The sequence below is a fragment of the Mustela putorius genome, unplaced genomic scaffold (genome assembly GCF_011764305.1).
Source record: "Mustela putorius furo isolate JIRA1106 unplaced genomic scaffold, ASM1176430v1.1 tig00003898_pilon_pilon_pilon, whole genome shotgun sequence".
Taxonomy (NCBI): Eukaryota; Metazoa; Chordata; class Mammalia; order Carnivora; family Mustelidae; genus Mustela; species Mustela putorius.
The window spans coordinates 15,603,335-15,622,786 of NW_025422047.1; the positions used below are offsets into that span (position 1 = coordinate 15,603,335).

Sequence of the window (19,452 nt, forward strand, 5' to 3'; positions counted from 1 at the left end):
CGAAGGATAGGGACCTAATCAATACACACATCTGACATAATATGTCAGCTCTAGAGTTCAGAATGACGATTCTGAAGGTTCTAGCTGGGCTCGAAAAAGGCATGGAAGATATTAGAGAAATCCTCTCGGGAGATAAAAAAGCCCTTTCTGGAGAAATAAAAGAATTAAAATTTAACCAAGTTGAAATAAAAAAATGAGGTGCAATATAAAATGGAGGCTCTCACTGCTAGGATAAATGAGGCAGAAGAAAAAATTAGCGATATAGAAGACCAAATGACAGAGAATAAAGAAGCTGAGCAAAAGAGGGACAAACAGTTACTGGACCATGAGGGGAGAATTCGAGAGAGAAGTGACACCATAAGAGGAAACAACATTAGAATGAATAATTGGGATTCCAGAAGAAGAAGAAAGAGAGAGGGGAGCAGAAGGTATATTGGAGAGAATTATTGGAGAGAATTTCCCTAATATGGCAAAGAGAACAAGCATCAAAATCCAGGAGGTTCAGAGAACCCCCCTCAAAATCAACAAGAATAAGTCCACATCCCATCACCTAATAGTAAAATTTACAAGTCTTAGTGACAAAGAGAAAATCCTGAAAGCAGCCCGGGAAAAGAAGTCTGTAACATACAATGGTAAAAATATTAGATTGGCAGCAGACTTATCCACAGAGACCTGGCAGGCCAGAAAGAGCTGGCATGATATATTCAGAGCACTAAATGAGAAAAACATGCAGCTAAGAATACTATATCCAGCTAGGCTATCATTGAAAATAAAAGGAGAGATTAAAAGCTTCCAGGACAAACAAAAACTGAAAGAATTTGCAAACACCAAACCAGCTCTACAGGAAATCTTGAAAGGGGTCCTCTAAGCAAAGAGACAGCCTAAAAGTAGTAGAGCAGAAAAGAACAGAGACAATATACAGTAACAGCCACCTACAGGCAATACAATGGCCCTAAATTCATATCTCTCAATAGTTACCTTGAATGTTAATGGGCTAAATGCCCCAATAAAAAGACACAGGGTATCAGAATGGATTAAAAAAAAATCTATATGTTTCCTACAAGAAACCCATTTTAGAACCGAAGACACCTCCAGATTTAAAGTGAGGGGGTGGAAAACAATTTATCATGCTAACGGACATCAGAAAAAAGCAGGGGTGGTAAGCCTTATATCAGATCCATTAGATTTTAAGCCAAAAACTATAATAAGAGAGGAGGAAGGACACTATATCATACTTAAGGGATCTGTCAAACAAGAAGATCTAACAATTTTAAATATCTATACGCCTAACCTGGGAGCACCCAACTATATAAACAATTAATAACAAAATCAAAGAAACACATCAACAATAATACAATAATAGTAGGGGACTTAACACTCCCCTCACTGAAATGGACAGGTCATCCAAGCAAAAGATCAACAAGGAAATAAAGGCCTTAAATGACACACTGGACCAGACGGACATCACAGATATATTCAGAACATTTTATCCCAAAACAACAGATTACACATTCTTCTCTAGTGCACATGGAACATTCTCCAGATAGATCACATCCTTGGTCCTAAATCAGGTCTCAACCTGTATCAAAAGATTGGGATCATTCCCTCCATATTTTCAGACCACAATGCTCTGAAGCAGGAACTCAATCACAAGAGGAAATTTGGAAAGAACCCAAATACAAGGAGACTAAAGAGCATCCTTCTAACGAATGAATGGGTCAACCGGGAAATTAAAGAAGAATTGAAAAAATTCATGGAAACAAATGATAATGAAAACACAATGGTTCAAAATCTGTGGGACATGGGGCGCCTGGGTGGCTCAGTGGGTTGGGCCGCTGCCTTCAGCTCAGGTCATGATCTCAGGGTCCTGGGATCAAGTCCCGCATTGGGCTCTCTGCTCAGCGGGGAGCCTGCTTCCTTCTCTCTCTCTCTCTGCCTGCCTCTCAGTGTACTTGTAATTTCTCTCTGTGAAATAAATAAATAAAATCTTAAAAAAAAAATCTGTGAGACATGGCAAAGGCAGACTTGAGAGGAAAATATAAAGCGGTACAAGCCTTTCTCAAGAGACAAGAAAAGTCTCAAGTACACAACCTAATCCTACACCTAAAGGAGCTGGCGAAAGAACAAGAAAGAACCCCTAAGCCCAGCAGGAGAAGAGAAATCATAAAGATCAGAGCAGAAATCAATGAAATAGAAACCAAAATAACAATAGAACAAATCAATGAAACTAGGAGCTGGTTCTTTGAAAGAATTAGTAAGATTGATAAACCCCTGGCCAGACTTATCAAAAAGAAAAGAGAAAGGACCCAAATAAATAAAATCATGAACGAAAGAGGAGAGATCACAACAAACACCAAAGAAATACAAAAAATTATAAGAACATACAATGAGCAACTCTACGCAAACAAATTTGACAATCTGGAAGAAATGGATGTATACCTAGAGACATCAAAACTACCACAACTGAACCAGGAAGAAATAGAAAACCTGAACGACCCATAACCAGTAAGGAGATTGAAACAGTCATCAAAAATCTCCAAACAAACAGAAGTCCAGGGCCAGACAGCTTCCCAGGGGAATTCTACCAAACATTTAAAGAAGAACTAATTCCTATTCTCCTGAAACTCTTCCAAAAAATAGAAATGGAAGGAAAACTTCCAAATTCATTTTATGAGACCAGCATCACCTTGATCCCAAAACCAGACAAGGATCCCATCAAAAAGAGAACTACAGACCAATATCCTTGATGAACACAGATGCGAAAATTCTCACCAAAATACTAGCCAATAGGATTCAACAGTACATTAAAAGGATTATTCACCACGACCAAGTGGGATTTATTCCAGGGCTACAGGGTTGGTTCAACATCTGCAAATCAATCAATGTTATACAACACATTAATAAAAGAAAGAACAAGAACCATATAATACTCTCAATAGATGCTGAAAAAGCATTTGACAAAGTACAGCATCCCTTCCTGATCAAAACTCTTCAAAGTGTAGGGATAGAGGGCACATACCTCAATATCATCAAAGCCATCTTATGAAAAACCCACCGCAAATATCATTCTCAATGGAGAAAAACTGAAAGCTTTTCCGCTACGGTCAGGAACACGGCAGGAATGTCTATTCTCACCACTGCTATTCAACATAGTACTAGAGGTCCTAGCCTCAGCAATCAGACAACAAAAGGAAATTAAAGGCATCCAAATCGGCAAAGAAGAACTCAAATTATCACTCTTCGCAGATGATATGATACTATATGTGGAAAACCCAAAAGACTCCACTCCAAAACTGCTAGAACTTCTACAGGAATTCAGTAAAGTGTCAGGATATAAAATCAATGCACAGAAATCAGTAGCATTTCTCTACACCAACAGCAAGACAGAAGAAAGAGAAATTAAGGAGTCAATCCCATTTACAAATGCACCCAAAACTATAAGATATCTAGGAATAAACCTAACCAAGGAGGCTAAGAATCTATACTCAGAAAACTATAAAGTACTCATGTAAGAAATTTAGGAAGACACAAAGAAATGGAAAGATGTTCCATGCCCCTGCATTGGAAGAACAAATATTGTGAAAATGTCTATGCTACCTAAAGCAATCTACACATTTAATGCAATTCCTATCAAAGTACCATCCATTTTTTCAAAGAAATGGAACAAATAATCCTAAAATTTATATGGAACCAGAAAAGACCTCGAATAGCCAAAGGAATATTGAAAAAGAAAGCCAAAGTTGGTGGCATCATAATTCTGGACTTCAAGCTCTATTACAAAGCCGTCATCATCAAGACAACATGGTACTGGCACAAAAACAGACACATAGATCAATGGAACAGAATAGAGAGCCCAGAAATAGACCCTCAACTCTATGGTCAACGAATCTTCGACAGAGCAGAAAAGAATGTCCAATGGAAAAAGGACAGCCTTTTCAATAAATGGTGTTTTGAAAATTAGACAGCCACATGCAGAAAATTGAAATTGGACCATTTCCTTACACCACACACAAAAATAGACTCAAAATGGGTGAAGAACCTCAATGTGCGAAAGGAATCCATCAAAATCCTTGAGGAGAACACAGGCAGCAAACTCTTCGACCTCAGCCACAGCAACATCTTCCTAGGAACAACGCAAAAGGCAAGGGAAGCAAGGGCAAAAATGAACTACTGGGACTTCATCAAGATGAAAAGCTTTTGCACAGCAAATGAAACAGTTAACAAAACCAAGAGACAACTGACAGAATGGGAGAAGATATTTGCAAACGACATATCAGATAAAGGACTAGTGTCCAAAAACTATAAAGAACTTAGCAAACTCAACACCCAAAGAATAAGTAATCCAATCAAGAAATGGACAGAAGACATGAACAGACATTTCTGCAAAGAGGACATCCAGATGGCCAACAGACACTTGCAAAAGTGCTCCATATCACTCGGCATCAGAGAAATACAAATCAAAACCACAATGAGCTATCACCTCCACCAGTCAGAATGGCTAAAATTAACAAGTCAGGAAATGACAGATGCTAGTGAGGATGTGGAGAAAAGGGAACCCTCCTACACTGTTGGTGGGAATGCAAGCTGGTGCAACCACTCTGGAAAACAGCATGGAGGTTCCTCAAAATGTTGAAAATAGAACTACCCTATGACCCAGCAATTGCACTACTGGGTATTTACCCTAAAGATACAAATGTAGTGGGGCACCTGGGTAGCTCAGTGGGTTAGGCCGCTGCCTTCAGCTTGGGTCATGATCTCAGGGTCCTGGGATCGAGCCCCACATCGGTCTCTCTGCTCAGGAGAGACCTGCTTCCCCCTCTCTCTCTGCCTGCCTCCCTGCCCACTTGTGATCTTTCTCTCTGTCAAATAAATAAATAAAATCTTAAAAAAAAAAAAGATATAAACGTAGTGATCCGAAGGGGCACGTGCACCCGAATGTTTATAGCAGCAATGTCTACTATAGTCAAACCATGGAAAGAACCTAGATGTCCATCAACAGATGAATGGATCACGAAGATGTGGTATATATACATAATGGAATACTATGCAGCCATCAAAAGAAATGAAATCTTGCCATTTGCGACAACATGGATGGAACTAGAGCGTATCATGCTTAGCGAAATAAGTCAAGCAGAGAAAGACAACTATCATATGATCTCCCTGATATGAAGAAGTGGTGATGCAACATGGGGGCTTAAGTTGGTACGAGAAGAATAAATGAAACAAGATAGGATTGGGAGGGAGACAAACCATAAGTGACTCTTAATCTCACAAAACCAACTGAGGGTTGCTGGAGGGAGGGGGGTTGGGAGAGTGGGGTGGGGTTATGGACATTGGGGATGGTATGTGATATGATGAGTGCTTTGAAGTGTTTAAATTTGGTGATTCACAGACCTGTACCCCTGGGGATAAAAATATATGTTTATAAAAAATTAAAAATTAAACAAAATCTTGGAAACAACTAAACAGAAAAGTAAAAAAAAATCCATACATTAACAGTAAAGAAAAAATAAAATAGTTGTCTTTAGACTTCTCTGCTAGACTAATTAATAGCAGATAATGAAGCAACATATAGTCTTTAGGGAAAAAGTGACTTAAAAATTTGATATTTAAATTGTAAAAAAAGTTAATATTTAAGTAAAATGTTTAACTTACATCAATCTGACTTGCCCAGAGATGAAAGTTATAAATTCTTGAAAATATTTTTTAAAAACACAACATTTGAGGATACCAGATAATGACTAAGAGTAGATAGAAATTGAAGGAGAGCTGAGCCTTATAAGAGGGAAAATCTAGTACATGCAATTTGTGTTCAGGCAGTAGTAGCTTTTTGGCTGATGGTACTAGTTAGTCATCATAGTATGTAAATGGATGGAATTCAAACATAAAGTGGAAATATTTTGGTTTAATGAATCAGAGAATGGTATTTAGGACTGCCATAGGGCTGAAAAATGAGGTAGTTCTAGAAATCCTGGAAATAAAGGGGCTGTAGAAGGGGAAACCTAGGATCTAAATATTATAAGCTCTCTCTAAACCCTTGGGTGATGTCTGAATTACTCAGGGTAGAAAGAGGGAACTTTAGAGGGATGGGTAGAAAGGAATAGCTGATGGCTAAAAGTTCTAAGTAGAGATTTAAGTGGCTGACCATCACAGAACACAAAGCATTTGGACTTTGAATACAGCCAAAGTAACTTACTTGAACAAAATTAAGATTGTTTACTGGAGGTTAACAGAATGCAGAATATCCTCAAAGTTTCATTTAAAATCCCAAGATTACATAAAAAGTTACTAGACATGAAAAGAAACAAGAAACTGTGATTCAGTCAAGTAAAAGATGATCATAGAAATCAATTTCATACTTATCCAGATATTGGTATTACCAGCCAAGAGCTTAAAAGCAATTATTTTAAATATGTTTGAGGACTTAAAAGAAAATGTGGTCATAATGAAGAGAAACTCAGAAGAGAAACAGAAACTACTAAAAAATGCACTATGGGTGCCTGGGTGGCTCAGTGGATTGGGGCTTCTGCCTTTGGCTTGGGTCATGGTCCCAGGGTCCTGGGACTGAGCCCTGCATCAGGCTCTCTGCTCGGCAGGGAGCCTGCTTCCTCCTCCCTCTCTCTCTGCCTCTCTGCCCACTTCTGATCTCTGTCTGCCAAATAGATAAAATAAAATCTTTAAAAAAAAAGTTAAAAAAAATGGGCTAAATAGGAATCCTTAACTGAAAAGTATAATATATGAAATTAAATATTCATTTATTGGGATTAAGAGTAGATCATAGATCATACAAGAGTCAGTAAACTTAAAATGAAATAAATGGAAATACAAAATCTATAAAACTTAGAGAGAAAAGGTTGAAAAAAAATGACACAGTCCTAGTGAACTGTGGACATTAAGTAATATAATATATGGTAACCTGAATCCCAGAGAAGAGAAATAGAACAGCATTTACTTGAAAAATAATGGCAAAAAATTTCCCAAATTTGGTGAGAAACATCAAATCACAATTTTAAGAAAATTAATGAGGCCAAGTAGGATAAAGACAAAGAGCAGTATGTCAGCACATCATGGACAAATTTCTGAACTCTAAGAACAAAAATAAAAATCTTAACAGTAGATAGAAGAAAAAACGCATATTGAATGGAGTAGGAATCAACAAACTACACCCTGCAGATCCAATCCAGTTCATGGCCTATTTTTCATATCACTTGGAACCTAAAGAAGGGTTTTATATTTTTAAAGAGTTGTAAAGAAAAATACCTGATTTGTTTCTAACAAAACCTAAAATATTGACTTCTTTGGCCCTTGACAGGAGAAGTTTCTGACCCTAGACATGGTGAAATAATAGTAAGAATAATGTCCGACTTTTCACTAGAAATAATAGAAACCAGAACACAATGGAACAATATGTTGCTAAAAGGCAAAAGAAAAACAAATCCAGAACTCTATATGCAGCAAAAATATCCTTCAGAAATAGAGGCAAAATGAACACTGTTTTTAGATAAGTAAACAAGGAAACTCATTGCTAGAAGAATTGAACTATGAGAACTGCCAAAAGGCACTTGCTCAGGCTGAAGGGAAATAACACAAGGATCTCAAGTTTAGAGCAAGGAATGAAGTGCCAGGAAGAATGAATATAGAAGACTATTTTAAGTCTTCTCTTAATCTTTTAAAAATACATATAATTGCTTCCACTTCTAGTTACTATGGAGTAAAAAGGCCCAAGTTTACTCTTCTTTCTTAAACACATAAAAATTTGGACAAAATATATGAAAAAATGATTTTTGTGTGCTAGACAATAGGCAGTACAGGTCAGTAATCTCCAAGAAAAGAGAAACACATGGAGGAGTGGGAATCCAAACAGAATCCACTAGTCTCACTGAGTTGAGAAAGTAAAATTTAGCATTCAGGAAGGTGTTGGCAAGCTACAGTTCATAGGTCAGCATAATAAGGAGACAGATGCACACAAGAGAGCATTCTAAAGATCCTCAGAGGGTTATTCTTGAATCTTTGCCTGAAGTTAGTAAAGAGCCACTCACAGGGAGGAGCAGGAAGAACACTGCTTGAGGCTCACACAAAGCTCATATTCTAGCCAGTCGGATGGGAAACCTTCTAAAATACTGAGAAGGGTATTGCCTCATCAGGCGAAACAAGTTAAGCCTAAACAAAAGATGTTGCTGGTTCCACCAAATGAAACTTGAAAGGAAAGCTCAAATGGATCAAAGTATTTCTAAGTAACTGGATTGCATCCTAGAAAAAACCTCAAAAATATTTAAAGGAATAAAATAAAAAATTACACGAAACAACCAAGATCATTTAAGAAGTAACTGATAAATGAATAGCCCTATATCTATTAGAGAAACTGAATTTATTAAGAACTTTCCCACAAAAAATTCTAGGCCTTCCTTGATGGCTTCATTAGTGAATTTCCCATATATGGGAAGAAAAATAAATACCAATTCTACACCATCTCTTTTTAAAAAGAGAATAGGTAAAGGATCTGTACTCGAGGAACTACAGAACACTCATGAAAGAAATTGAAGAAGACACAAAAAGATGGAAGACCATTCTCTGCTCTTGGATTGGAAGAATAAACATTGTTAAAATGTCTATACTGCCTAGAGCAATCTATACTTTTAATGCCATTCCAATCAAAATTCCACCGGTATTTTTCAAAGAGCTGGAGCAAATAATCCTAAAATTTGTTTGGAATCAGAAGAGACCCTGACTCGCTAAGTAAATGTTGAAAAACAAAAATAAAACTGGGGGCATCATCATGTTACCTGATTTCAAGCTTTACTACAAAGCTGTGATCACCAAGACAGCATGGTACTGGCATAAAAACAGACACATAGACCACTGGAACAGAGTAGAGAGCCCAGATATGGACCCTCAACTCTATGGGCAAATAAGCTTCAACAAAACAGGAAAAAATATACAGTGGAAAAAAGAAATTCTCTTCAATAAATGGTGCTGGGGTGGGGCGCCTGGGTGGCTCAGTGGGTTAAGCCGCTGCCTTCGGCTCAGGTCATGATCTCAGGGTCCTGGGATGGAGTCCCGCTTCGGGCTCTCTGCTCAGCAGGGATCCTGCTTCCCTCTCTCTCTCTGGCTGCCTCTCTGACTACTTGTGATTTCTCTCTGTCAAATAAATAAAAAAAATAATCTTAAAAAAAATGGTGCTGGGAAAACTGGACAGCTATATGTAGAAGAATGAAACTCGACCATCCTCTTACACTGTACACAAAGATAAACTCAAAATGGATAAAAGACCTCAACATGAGGCAGGAATCCAACAGAATCCTAGAGGAGAACATAGGCAGTAACCTCTTCGATATCAGCCACAGCAACTTCTTTCAATATATGCCTCCAGAGGCAAAGGAAACAAAAGCGAAAATGAACTTTTGGGACTTCATCAAGATCAAGAGCTTCTGCACAGCAAAGGAAACAGTCAAAAAAACAACGAGGCAACCCATGGAATGGGAGAAGATATTTGCAAATGACAGTACAGACAAAAGGTTGATATCCAGGATCTATAAAGAACTCCTCATACTCAACACACACAAAACAGATAATCACATTAAAAAAATGGGCAGAAGATATGAACAGACACTTCTCCAATGAAGACATACAAATAGCTATCAGACACATGAAAAAATGTTCATCGTCACTAGCCCTCAGGGAGATTCAAATTAAAACCACATTGAGATACCACCTTACATCAGTTAGAATGGCCAAAATTAGCAAGACACGAAACAACATGTGTTGGAGAGGATGTGGAGAAAGGGGAACCCTCTTACAATGTTGGTGGGAATGCAAGTTGGTGCAGCCACTTTGGAAAACAGTGTGGAGATTCCTTAAGAAATTAAAAATAGAGCTTCCCTATGACCCTGCAATTGCACTCCTGGGTATTTACCCCAAAGATACAGATGTAGTGAAAAGAAGGGCCAGCTGTACCCCAATGTTTATAGCAGCATGGCCATGGTCGCCAAACTGTGGAAAGAACCAAGATGCCCTTCAATGGACGTATGGATAAGGAAGATGAGGTCCATAAACACTATGGAGTATTATGCCTCCATCAGAAAGGATGAATACCCAACTTTTGTAGCAACATGGACGGGACTGGAAGAGAGTATGCTGAGTGAAATAAGTCAAGCAGATAGAGTCAATTATCATATGGTTTCACTTATTTGTGGAGCATAACAAATAGCATGGAGGACAAGGGGAGATGGAGAGGAGAAGGGAGTTGAGGGAAATTGAAAGGGGAGGTGAACCATGAGAGACTAGGGACTCTGAAAAACAATCTGAGGGGTCTGAAGGGGCAGGGGGTGGGAGGTTGGGGGAACCAGGTGGTGGGTATTAGAGAGGGCACAGATTGCATTGAGCACTGGGTGTGGTGCAAAAACAACGAATACTGTTACACTGAAAAGAAATTTTTAAAAAAAAGAGACTATAAATAAAAAAAAAATAAAAAGAGATGACGATGGAACATGATGCTTAATACTAAAATGAAACAGGATAGTACAAGAAAACAAAACAAACCTTTATCAAATTAAATCCAATAGTACATGAATAAGTTAAAACATAATAGCCAAATGGGTTTTATACCAGAGATGCAGGGTTGGCTTAACATTCAATAATCAAGCCCTGTAATTCACTATATTATAAGACTGAAACAAACAAAAAAGTTCATCCCAATAGATGCTAAAAAGCATTTGTTAAGATCCTACATCTATCCATTCATTTAAAAAAAATTCTTAGAAAGCCAAGAGGAGAATGAAACTACCTCAACCTGACAAAAGGCATATATTTGGCAAATAATGTAAATAATATAAATAATTTAACGCTCTAGTTCCATCCATGTTGTCGCAAATGACAAGATTTCATTTCTTTTGATGGCTGCATAGTATTCCATTGTGTATATATACCACCTCTTCGTGATCCATTCATCAAGGCATATAATGTAACATTTCCCCTTTAAGGTCAGGGATGAGGCAAGGATGTCCACTCTCACTGTTTTTAGTTAACATTTTCTTAGAGGTCCTAGTCATAGGCATGTAAAATAGATAAGGCATATAGATTGGAAATGAAGAAGTAAAATGCTCTAAGACTATAGGATAGAGATCAATATAAAAATATAACAGGCAAATGGGAGGACATAATTAAGCACTTACCACTTTTATAATGAAAAACTAAAATGTGAAGCAATGTGAAGCAATATTCAAACTATTATAATAAGACCCTCAAAAGAATTAATCATTAGAAAATTATGATAAATTCATAACTTAATATATTTTATTTGGCTATTTCATCTCACAGTTAACAATAAACTTACTTACCAGCCGTTATACGTGTCTGACTCTTTTTAATCCTGTCCTTTACAGATGTTGAAGGTGCTTTCTTAGTACCATGAATGGTTGTTGTTGTGAGCTCTTTTAGATTCCAGTGAATCCAAAACCCTTTTTGAGGTTTTAAACCTGTTAATATAAAATGTAATTTAGTCAGGAAATTAGCATTTGAAAATATCTTTTAATTTCTCAAAGCATTTTTGAGTATTACATGTTTCAGCCTCACAATAATCCTGTGGAAATTGTCAGTCTCAAGTTTCATATGAGAGAAAGTCTATAAGAAATATTAATGTCTTTTTTTTCCCTGTTTATAAACATATATTTTGAATCACCAGGTTTACACACTTCACAGCACTCACCAAAGCACATACCCTCGCCAATGTCCATAATCCCACCCCCTTCTCCCAAACCCCCTCCCCCCAGCAACCCTCAGTTTGTTTTGTGAGATTAAGAGTCACTTATGGTTTGTCTCCCTCCCAATCCCATCTTATTTCATTTATTCTTCTCATACCCACTTAAGCCCCCATGTTGCAACACCACTTCCTCATATCAGGGAGATCATATGATAGTTGTCTTTCTCTGCTTGACTTATTTCGCTAAGCATGATACGCTCTAGTTCCATCCATGTTGTCGCAAATGACAAGATTTCATTTCTTTTGATGGCTGCACAGTATTCCATTGTGTATATATACCACATCTTCATGATCCATTCATCTGTTGGTGGACATCTAGGTTCTTTCCATAGTTTGGCTATTGTGGATATTGCTGCTATAAACATTCGGGTGCACGTGCCCCTTTGGATCACTACGTTTGTATCTTTAGGGTAAATACCCAATAGTGCAATTGCTGGGTCATAGGGCAGTTCTATTTTCAACATTTTGAGGAACCTCCATGCTGTTTTCCAGAGTGGCTGCACCAGCTTGCATTCCCACCAACAGTGTAGGAGGGTTCCCCTTTCTCCGCATCCTCGCCAGCATCTGTCATTTCCTGACTTGTTGATTTTAGCCATTCTGACTGGTGTGAGGTGATATCTCATTGTGGTTTTGATTTGTATTTCCCTGATGCCCAGTGATATGGAGCACTTTTTCATGTGTCTGTTGGCCATCTGGATGTCTTCATTGCAGAAATGTCTGTTCATGTCCTCTGCCCATTTCTTGATTGGATTATTTGTTCTTTGGGTGTTGAGTTTGCTAAGTTCTTTGTAGATTCTGGACACTAGTCCTTTATCTGATATGTCGTTTGCAAATATCTTCTCCCATTCTGTCAGTTGTCTTTTGTTAACTGTTTCCTTTGCTGTGCAAAAGCTTTTGATCTTGATGAAATCCCAATAGCTCATTTTTGCCCTTGCTTCCCTTGCCTTTTGCGTTGTTCCTAGGAAGATGTTGCTGTGGCTGAGGTCGAAGAGGTTGCTGCCTGTGTTCTCCTCAAGGATTTTGATGGATTCCTTTCGCACATTGAGGTCCTTCATCCATTTTGAGTCTATTTTTGTGTGTGGTGTAAGGAAATGGTCCAATTTCATTTTTCTGCATGTGGCTGTCTAATTTTCCCAGCACCATTTATTGAAGAGGCTGTCTTTTTTCCATTGGACATTCTTTTCTGCTCTGTCGAAGATTCGTTGACCATAGAGTTGAGGGTCTATTTCTGGGCTCTCTATTCTGTTCCGTTGATCTATGTGTCTGTTTTTGTGCCAGTAGCATGCTGTCTTGATGATGACGGCTTTGTAAGAGAGCTTGAAGTCCGGAATTTTGATGCCACCAACTTTGGCTTTCTTTTTCAATATCCCTTTGGCTATTCGAGGTCTTTCCTGGTTCCATATAAATTTTAAAATTATTTGTTCCATTTCTTTGAAAAAGATGGATGGTACTTTGATAGGAATTGCATTAAATGTGTAGATTGCTTTAGGTAGCATAGACATTTTCACAATATTTATTCTTCCAATCCAGGAGCATGGAACATTTTTCCATTTCTTTGTGTCTTCCTAAATTTCTTACATGAGTACTTTATAGTTTTCTGAGTATAGATTCTTAGCCTCCTTGGTTAGGTTTATTCCTAGGTATCTTATGGTTTTGGATGCAATTGTAAATGGGATTGACTCCTTAATTTCTCTTTCTTCTGTCTTGCTGTTGGTGTTGAGAAATGCTACTGATTTCTGTGCATTGATTTTATATCCTGACACTTTACTGAATTCCTGTAGAAGTTCTAGCAGTTTTGGAGTGGAGTCTTTTGGGTTTTCCACATATAGTATCATATCATCTGCGAAGAGTGATAATTTGAGTTCTTCTTTGCCGATTTGGATGCCTTTAATTTCCTTTTGTTGTCTGATTGCTGAGGCTAGGACCTCTAGTACGATGTTGAATAGCAGTGGTGATAATGGACATCCCGCCGTGTTCCTGACCTTAGCGGAAAAGCTTTCAGTTTTTCTCCATTGAGAATGATATTTGCGGTGGGTTTTTCATAGATGGCTTTGATGATATTGAGGTATGTGCCCTCTATCCCTACACTTTGAAGAGTTTTGATCAGGAAGGGATGCTGTATTTGTCAAATGCTTTTTCAGCATCTATTGAGAGTATCCTATGGTACTTGTTCTTTCTTTTATTGATGTGTTGTATCACATTGACTGATTTGCGGATGTTGAACCAAACTTGCAGCCCTGGAATAAATCCCAGTTGGTCGTGGTGAATAATCTTTTTAATGTACTGTTGAATCCTATTGGCTAGTATTTTGTTGAGTATTTTCGCATCTGTGTTCATCAAGGATATTGGTCTATAGCTCTCTTTTTTGGTGGGATCCTTGTCTGGTTTTGGGATCACGGTGATGCTGGCCTCATAAAATGAGTTTGGAAGTTTTCCTTCCATTTCTATTTTTTGGAACAGTTTCAGGAAAATAGGAATTAGTTCTTCTTTAAATGTTTGGTAGAATTCCCCTGGGAAGCCATCTGGCCCTGGGCTTTTGTTTGTTTGGAGATTTTTAATGACTGTTTCAATCTCCTTACTGGTTATGGGTCTGTTCAGGCTTTCTATTTCTTCCTGGTTCAGTTGTGGTAGTTTATATGATATCATTTCTTCCAGATTGTCAAATTTATTGCCGTAGAGTTGCTTATAGTATGTTCTTATAATAGTTTGTATTTCTTTGGTGTTAGTTGTGATCTCTCCTCTTTCATTCATGATTTTATTTATTTGGTCCTTTCTCTTTTCTTTTTGATAAGTCTGGCCAAGGGTTTATCAATTTTATTAATTCTTTCAAAGAACCAGCTCCTAGTTTCGTTGATTTGTTCTATTGTTATTTTGGTTTCTATTTCATTGATTTCTGCTCTGATCTTTATGATTTCTCTTCTCCTGCTGGGCTTAGGGTTTCTTTCTTGTTCTTTCTTCAGCTCCTTTAGGTGTAGGGTTAGGTTGTGTACCTGAGACCTTTCTTGTTTCTTGAGAAAGGCTTGTACTGCTATATATTTTCCTCTCAGGACTGCCTTTGTTGTGTCCCACAGATTTTGAACCGTTGTATTTTCATTATCATTTGTTTCCATGATTTTTTTCAATTCTTCTTTAATTTCCCCGTTGACCCATTCATTCTTTAGAAGGATGCTGTTTAGTCTCCATGTATTTGGGTTCTTTTCAAACTTCCTTTTGTGGTTGAGTTCTAGCTTTAGAGCACTGTGGTCTGAAAATATGTAGGGAATGATCCCAATCTTTTGCTACCGGTTGAGTCCTGATTTAGGACCGAGGATGTGATCTATTCTGGAGAATGTTCCATGTGCACTAGAGAAGAATGTGTATTCTGTTGCTTTGGGATGAAATGTTCTGAATATATCTGTAATGTCCATCTGGTCCAGTGTGTCGTTTAAGGCCTTTATTTCCTTGCTGATCTTTTGCTTGGATGATCTGTCCATTTCAGTGAGGGGAGTGTTAAAGTCCCTTATTATTATTGTATTATTGTTGATGTGTTTCTTTGATTTTGTTATTAATTGGTTTATATAGTTGGCTGCTCCCACGTTGGGGGCATAGATATTTAAAATTGTTAGATCTTCTTGTTGGACAGACCCTTTAAGTATGATATAGTGTCCTTCCTCATCTCTTATTATAGTCTTTGGTTTAAAATCTAATTGATCTGATATAAGGATTGCCACTCCTTCTTTCTTCTGATGTCCATTAGCATGGTAAATTGTTTTCCACCCTCTCACTTTAAATCTGGAGGTGTCTTCGGGCTTAAAATGAGTTTCTTGGAAGCAACATATAGATGGGTTTTGTTTTTTTATCCATTCTGATACCCTGTGTCTTTTGACAGGGGCATTTAGCCCATTAACATTCAGGGTAACTATTGAGAGATATGAATTTAGGGCCATTGTATTGCCTGTAAGGTGACTGTTACTGTATATGGTCTCTGTTCCTTTCTGATCTACCACTTGTAGGCTGTCTCTTTGCTTAGAGGACCCCTTTCAAGATTTCCTGTAGAGCTGGTTTGGTGTTTGCAAATTCTTTCAGTTTTTGTTTGTCCTGGAAGCTTTTAATCTCTCCTTCTATTTTCAATGATAGCCTAGCTGGATATAGTATTCTTAGCTGCATGTTTTTCTCGTTTAGTGCTCTGAAAATATCATGCTAACTCTTTCTGGCCTGCCAGGTCTCTGTGGATAAGTCAGCTGCCAATCTAATATTTTTACCATTGTATGTTACAGACTTCTTTTCCCGGGCTGCTTTCAGGATTTTCTCTTTGTCACTGAGACTTGTAAATTTTACTATTAGGTGACGGGGTGTGGGCCTATTCTTATTGATTTTGAGGGGCATTCTATGAACCTCCTGAATTTTGATGCTCGTTCCCTTTGCTATATTGGGGAAATTCTCCCCAATAATTCTCTCCAGTATACCTTCTGCTCCCCTCTCTCTTTCTTCTTCTTCTGGAATCCCAATTATTCTAATGTTGTTTCGTCTTATGGTGTCACTTATCTCTCAAATTCTCCCCTCATGGTCCAGTAGCTGTTTGTCCCTCTTTTGCTCAGCTTCTTTATTCTCTGTCATTTCGTCTTCTATATCACTAATTCTTTCTTCTGCCTCATTTATCCTAGCAGTGAGAGCCTCCATTTTTGATTGCACCTCATTAATAGCTTTTTTGATTTCAACTTGGTTAGATTTTATTTCTTTTATTTATCCAGAAAGGGCTTTTATATCTCTCGAGAGGGTTTCTCTAATATATTCCATGCCTTTTTCAAGCCCGGCTAGAACCTTGAGAATTGTCATTCTGAACTCTAGATCTGACATATTACCAATGTCTGTATTGATTAGGTCCTTAGCCTTCGGTACTGCCTCTTGTCCTTTTTTTTGTGTTGAATTTTTCCTTCTTGTCATTTTGTCCAGATAAGAGTATATGAAGGAGCAAGTAAAATACTAAAAGGTTGGCAACATCCCCAGGAAAATATGCTTTAACCAAATTAGAAGAGATCCCAAATCGTGAGGGGGCAGAAAGGGGATAGAAAGAGGTTCAAAAAGGAAGAAAGAAAAAAAAAGAAAAGAATTTAAAAAAAAGAAAACACCTAAGAAAAATATAAAAAAGAAAAAATATATATATTAGATAAACTAGTAAAAAATCGTTAAAAAAGAAAAAGGTAACAGTTAAAAAAAAATTTACCCGAAGGCGAGAAAAAAAAACAAAAAATGAAAAATAAAAAAATTAAATTAACTGCAAGACTAAAAAAAATCACAGGGAAAAAGCCATGAGTTCCGTGCTTTGCTTTCTCCTCCTCTGGAATTCTGCTGCTCTCCTTGGTATTGAAACCACACTCCTTGGTAGGTGAACTTGGTCTCGGCTGGATTTCTTGTTGATCTTCTGGGGGAGGGGCCTGTTGTAGTGATTCTCAAGTGTCCTTGCCCCAGGCGGAATTGCACCGCCCTTAACAGGGGCCGGGGTGAGTATTCCGCTCGGGTTGCTTTCAGGAGCTTTTGTTCCCTGAGCGCTTTCTGTAGAGTTCCGGAGGACGGGAATACAAATGGCGGCCTCCTGGTCTCCAGCCTGGAGGAGCCGAGAGCCCAGGGCCACACTCCTCCGTGCGCCCTCAGAGAACAGCGCCCAGTTACTCTCGTCTGCCTGACCTCCGGCCGCGGTCGGAGCTCACTGAGCCTGCGACCGGTTCAAGGTCACCCCGAGCTGCGAGGTTACTGTCGGCTCTGTCTCTGTAGCCAGCTTTCCCGTTCCAATACCCGCAAGGTCTGCGACACTCAGACACCCCTGATCCTTCTGTGACCCTGCGGGACCTGAGGGTACGCTGACCCCGTGTGGGCTTTGCCCCGGGTAGCCTCTGGAGCGATGTCCCTCAGCAGAACAGACTTTTAAAAGTCCTGATTTTGTTCTCCGTTGCTCCACCACTTGCTGGGAGCCGGCCCCTCCCCCTGGGGTCTATCTTCCCGTCGCTTTGGATTCACTTCTCCACCGGTCCTACCTTTCAGAAAGTGGTTGTTTTTCTGTTTCCAGAATTGCTGTTCTTCTTCTCTTCGATCTGCCGATGGATTTTCAGGTGTTTGCAATCTTTGGATAAGCTATCTAGCTGATCTCCCGCTAGCTGAAGTAGTCTCAACCTGCTACTTCTCCGCCATCTTGATTCCTCCTGTTTCAAGATATTTTTAAAATTTTCTTTTGATTGATTCTTTGACCCACTCATTGTTCCAGAGTGTGTTGTTTAATTTGTGCATATTTGTGATTTTCTAACTTTCTTCCTGTTATTGATTTCTATGTATTTTGATTGGATTATATGATTAGAGTAATTATAGTTAAGTAAGGATTTACTGATGTCGTCTAATTGTTTTATGGCATCTTTGTGGCTGCTTTGTTCCATTCTTTCTCTTTGCTTCCTTCGTGAATTGATGATTTTCCATAATGGCTTGCTTTGATTTCCCTCTCTTTACCTCTCATGAATTTGCTTAGGTTTTGCTTTGTGGTTAATGTGAGGGTTACATAAAACATATAAGTCTATTTTCTGCTTATAATTTAACTTTGACTGCATACCCAAACTACTCTTCTACTCCCCCTCTTTTATGTTTTTGGTGTCACTATTTACATCCTTTTTTATTGTCTCTCCATGAAGAAATTATTATAGCTATCGATATTTTTAATATTTTTGTCTTTTAACTTTCATACTGGAATTAAGTGGTTAACATACTACCATTCTACAGTATTAGAATATTCTGAATCTAACTACATGCTTACCTTTGCCAGTGTGTTGCATATTTTTATAAAATTTTTTGTTATTAATTAGTGCCCTTTCATTTCAGCTTGAAGAACACCTTTCAGTACTTCTTGTAAGGCAGTTCTGGTGAATTCCTTAGCTTTTGTTTGTTAGAGAAAATATCTCACCTTCATTTTTAAAAAAAAATCCCCTTTTATTTTACAAATTCTGTCATCTTTTTTTCTTTTTCCTTTTATTTTATTTTATTTCTTTTCAGTGTTCCAGAATTCATTGTTTATGCACCACACCCAGTGCTCCATGCAATACACGCCCTCCATAATACCCACCACCAGGATCACCCAACCCCCCACCCCCCCTCCCCTCTGAAACCCTCAGTTTGTTTCTCAGAGTCCACAGTCTCTCATGGGTTATCTCCCCCTCCAATTTCCCCCAACTCACTTCTCTTCTCCTTCTCCCAGTGTCCTCCATGTTATTCCTTATGCTCCACAAGTAAGTGAAACCATATAATTGATTCTTTCTGCTTGACTTATTTCACTCAGCATAATCTCCTCCAGTCCTGTCCATGTTGACACAAAAGTTGGGTATTCATCCTCTCTGATGGAGGCATAATACTCCATTGTATATGTGGACCATATCTTCTTTATCCATTCGTCTGTTGAAGAGCAACTTGGTTCTTTCCACAGTTTGGCATCTCTGGCCATTGCTGCTATGAACAATGGAGTACAGGTGGCCCTTCTTTTCACTACTTCTGTATCTCTGGAGAAAATACCCAGGAGTGCAATTGCAGGGTCATAGGGAAGCTCTATTTTTAATTTCTTAAGGAATCACCATACTGTTTTCCAAAGTGGCTGCACCAACTTGCATTCCTACCAACAGCCTAAGAGGTTTCCCCTTTCTCCACATCCTTTCCAACACTTATTGTTTACTCTCTAGTTAATT

General features: G+C 38.3%; 1 protein-coding gene across 6 annotated transcripts in view; it reads right to left on the reverse strand.

Moving 5' to 3' along the window:
• Positions 1-19,452, reverse strand: part of FAM227B (family with sequence similarity 227 member B) — a 194,366-nt gene that overhangs the window by 138,806 nt on the left and 36,108 nt on the right. For all 6 annotated transcript variants that reach the window (XM_045067751.1, XM_045067750.1, XM_045067753.1 and 3 more), the window contains one exon: positions 11,337-11,474. In XM_045067751.1, coding sequence (XP_044923686.1) covers positions 11,337-11,474 — 138 coding nt within the window. The remainder of the gene's footprint in view (positions 1-11,336; positions 11,475-19,452) is intronic.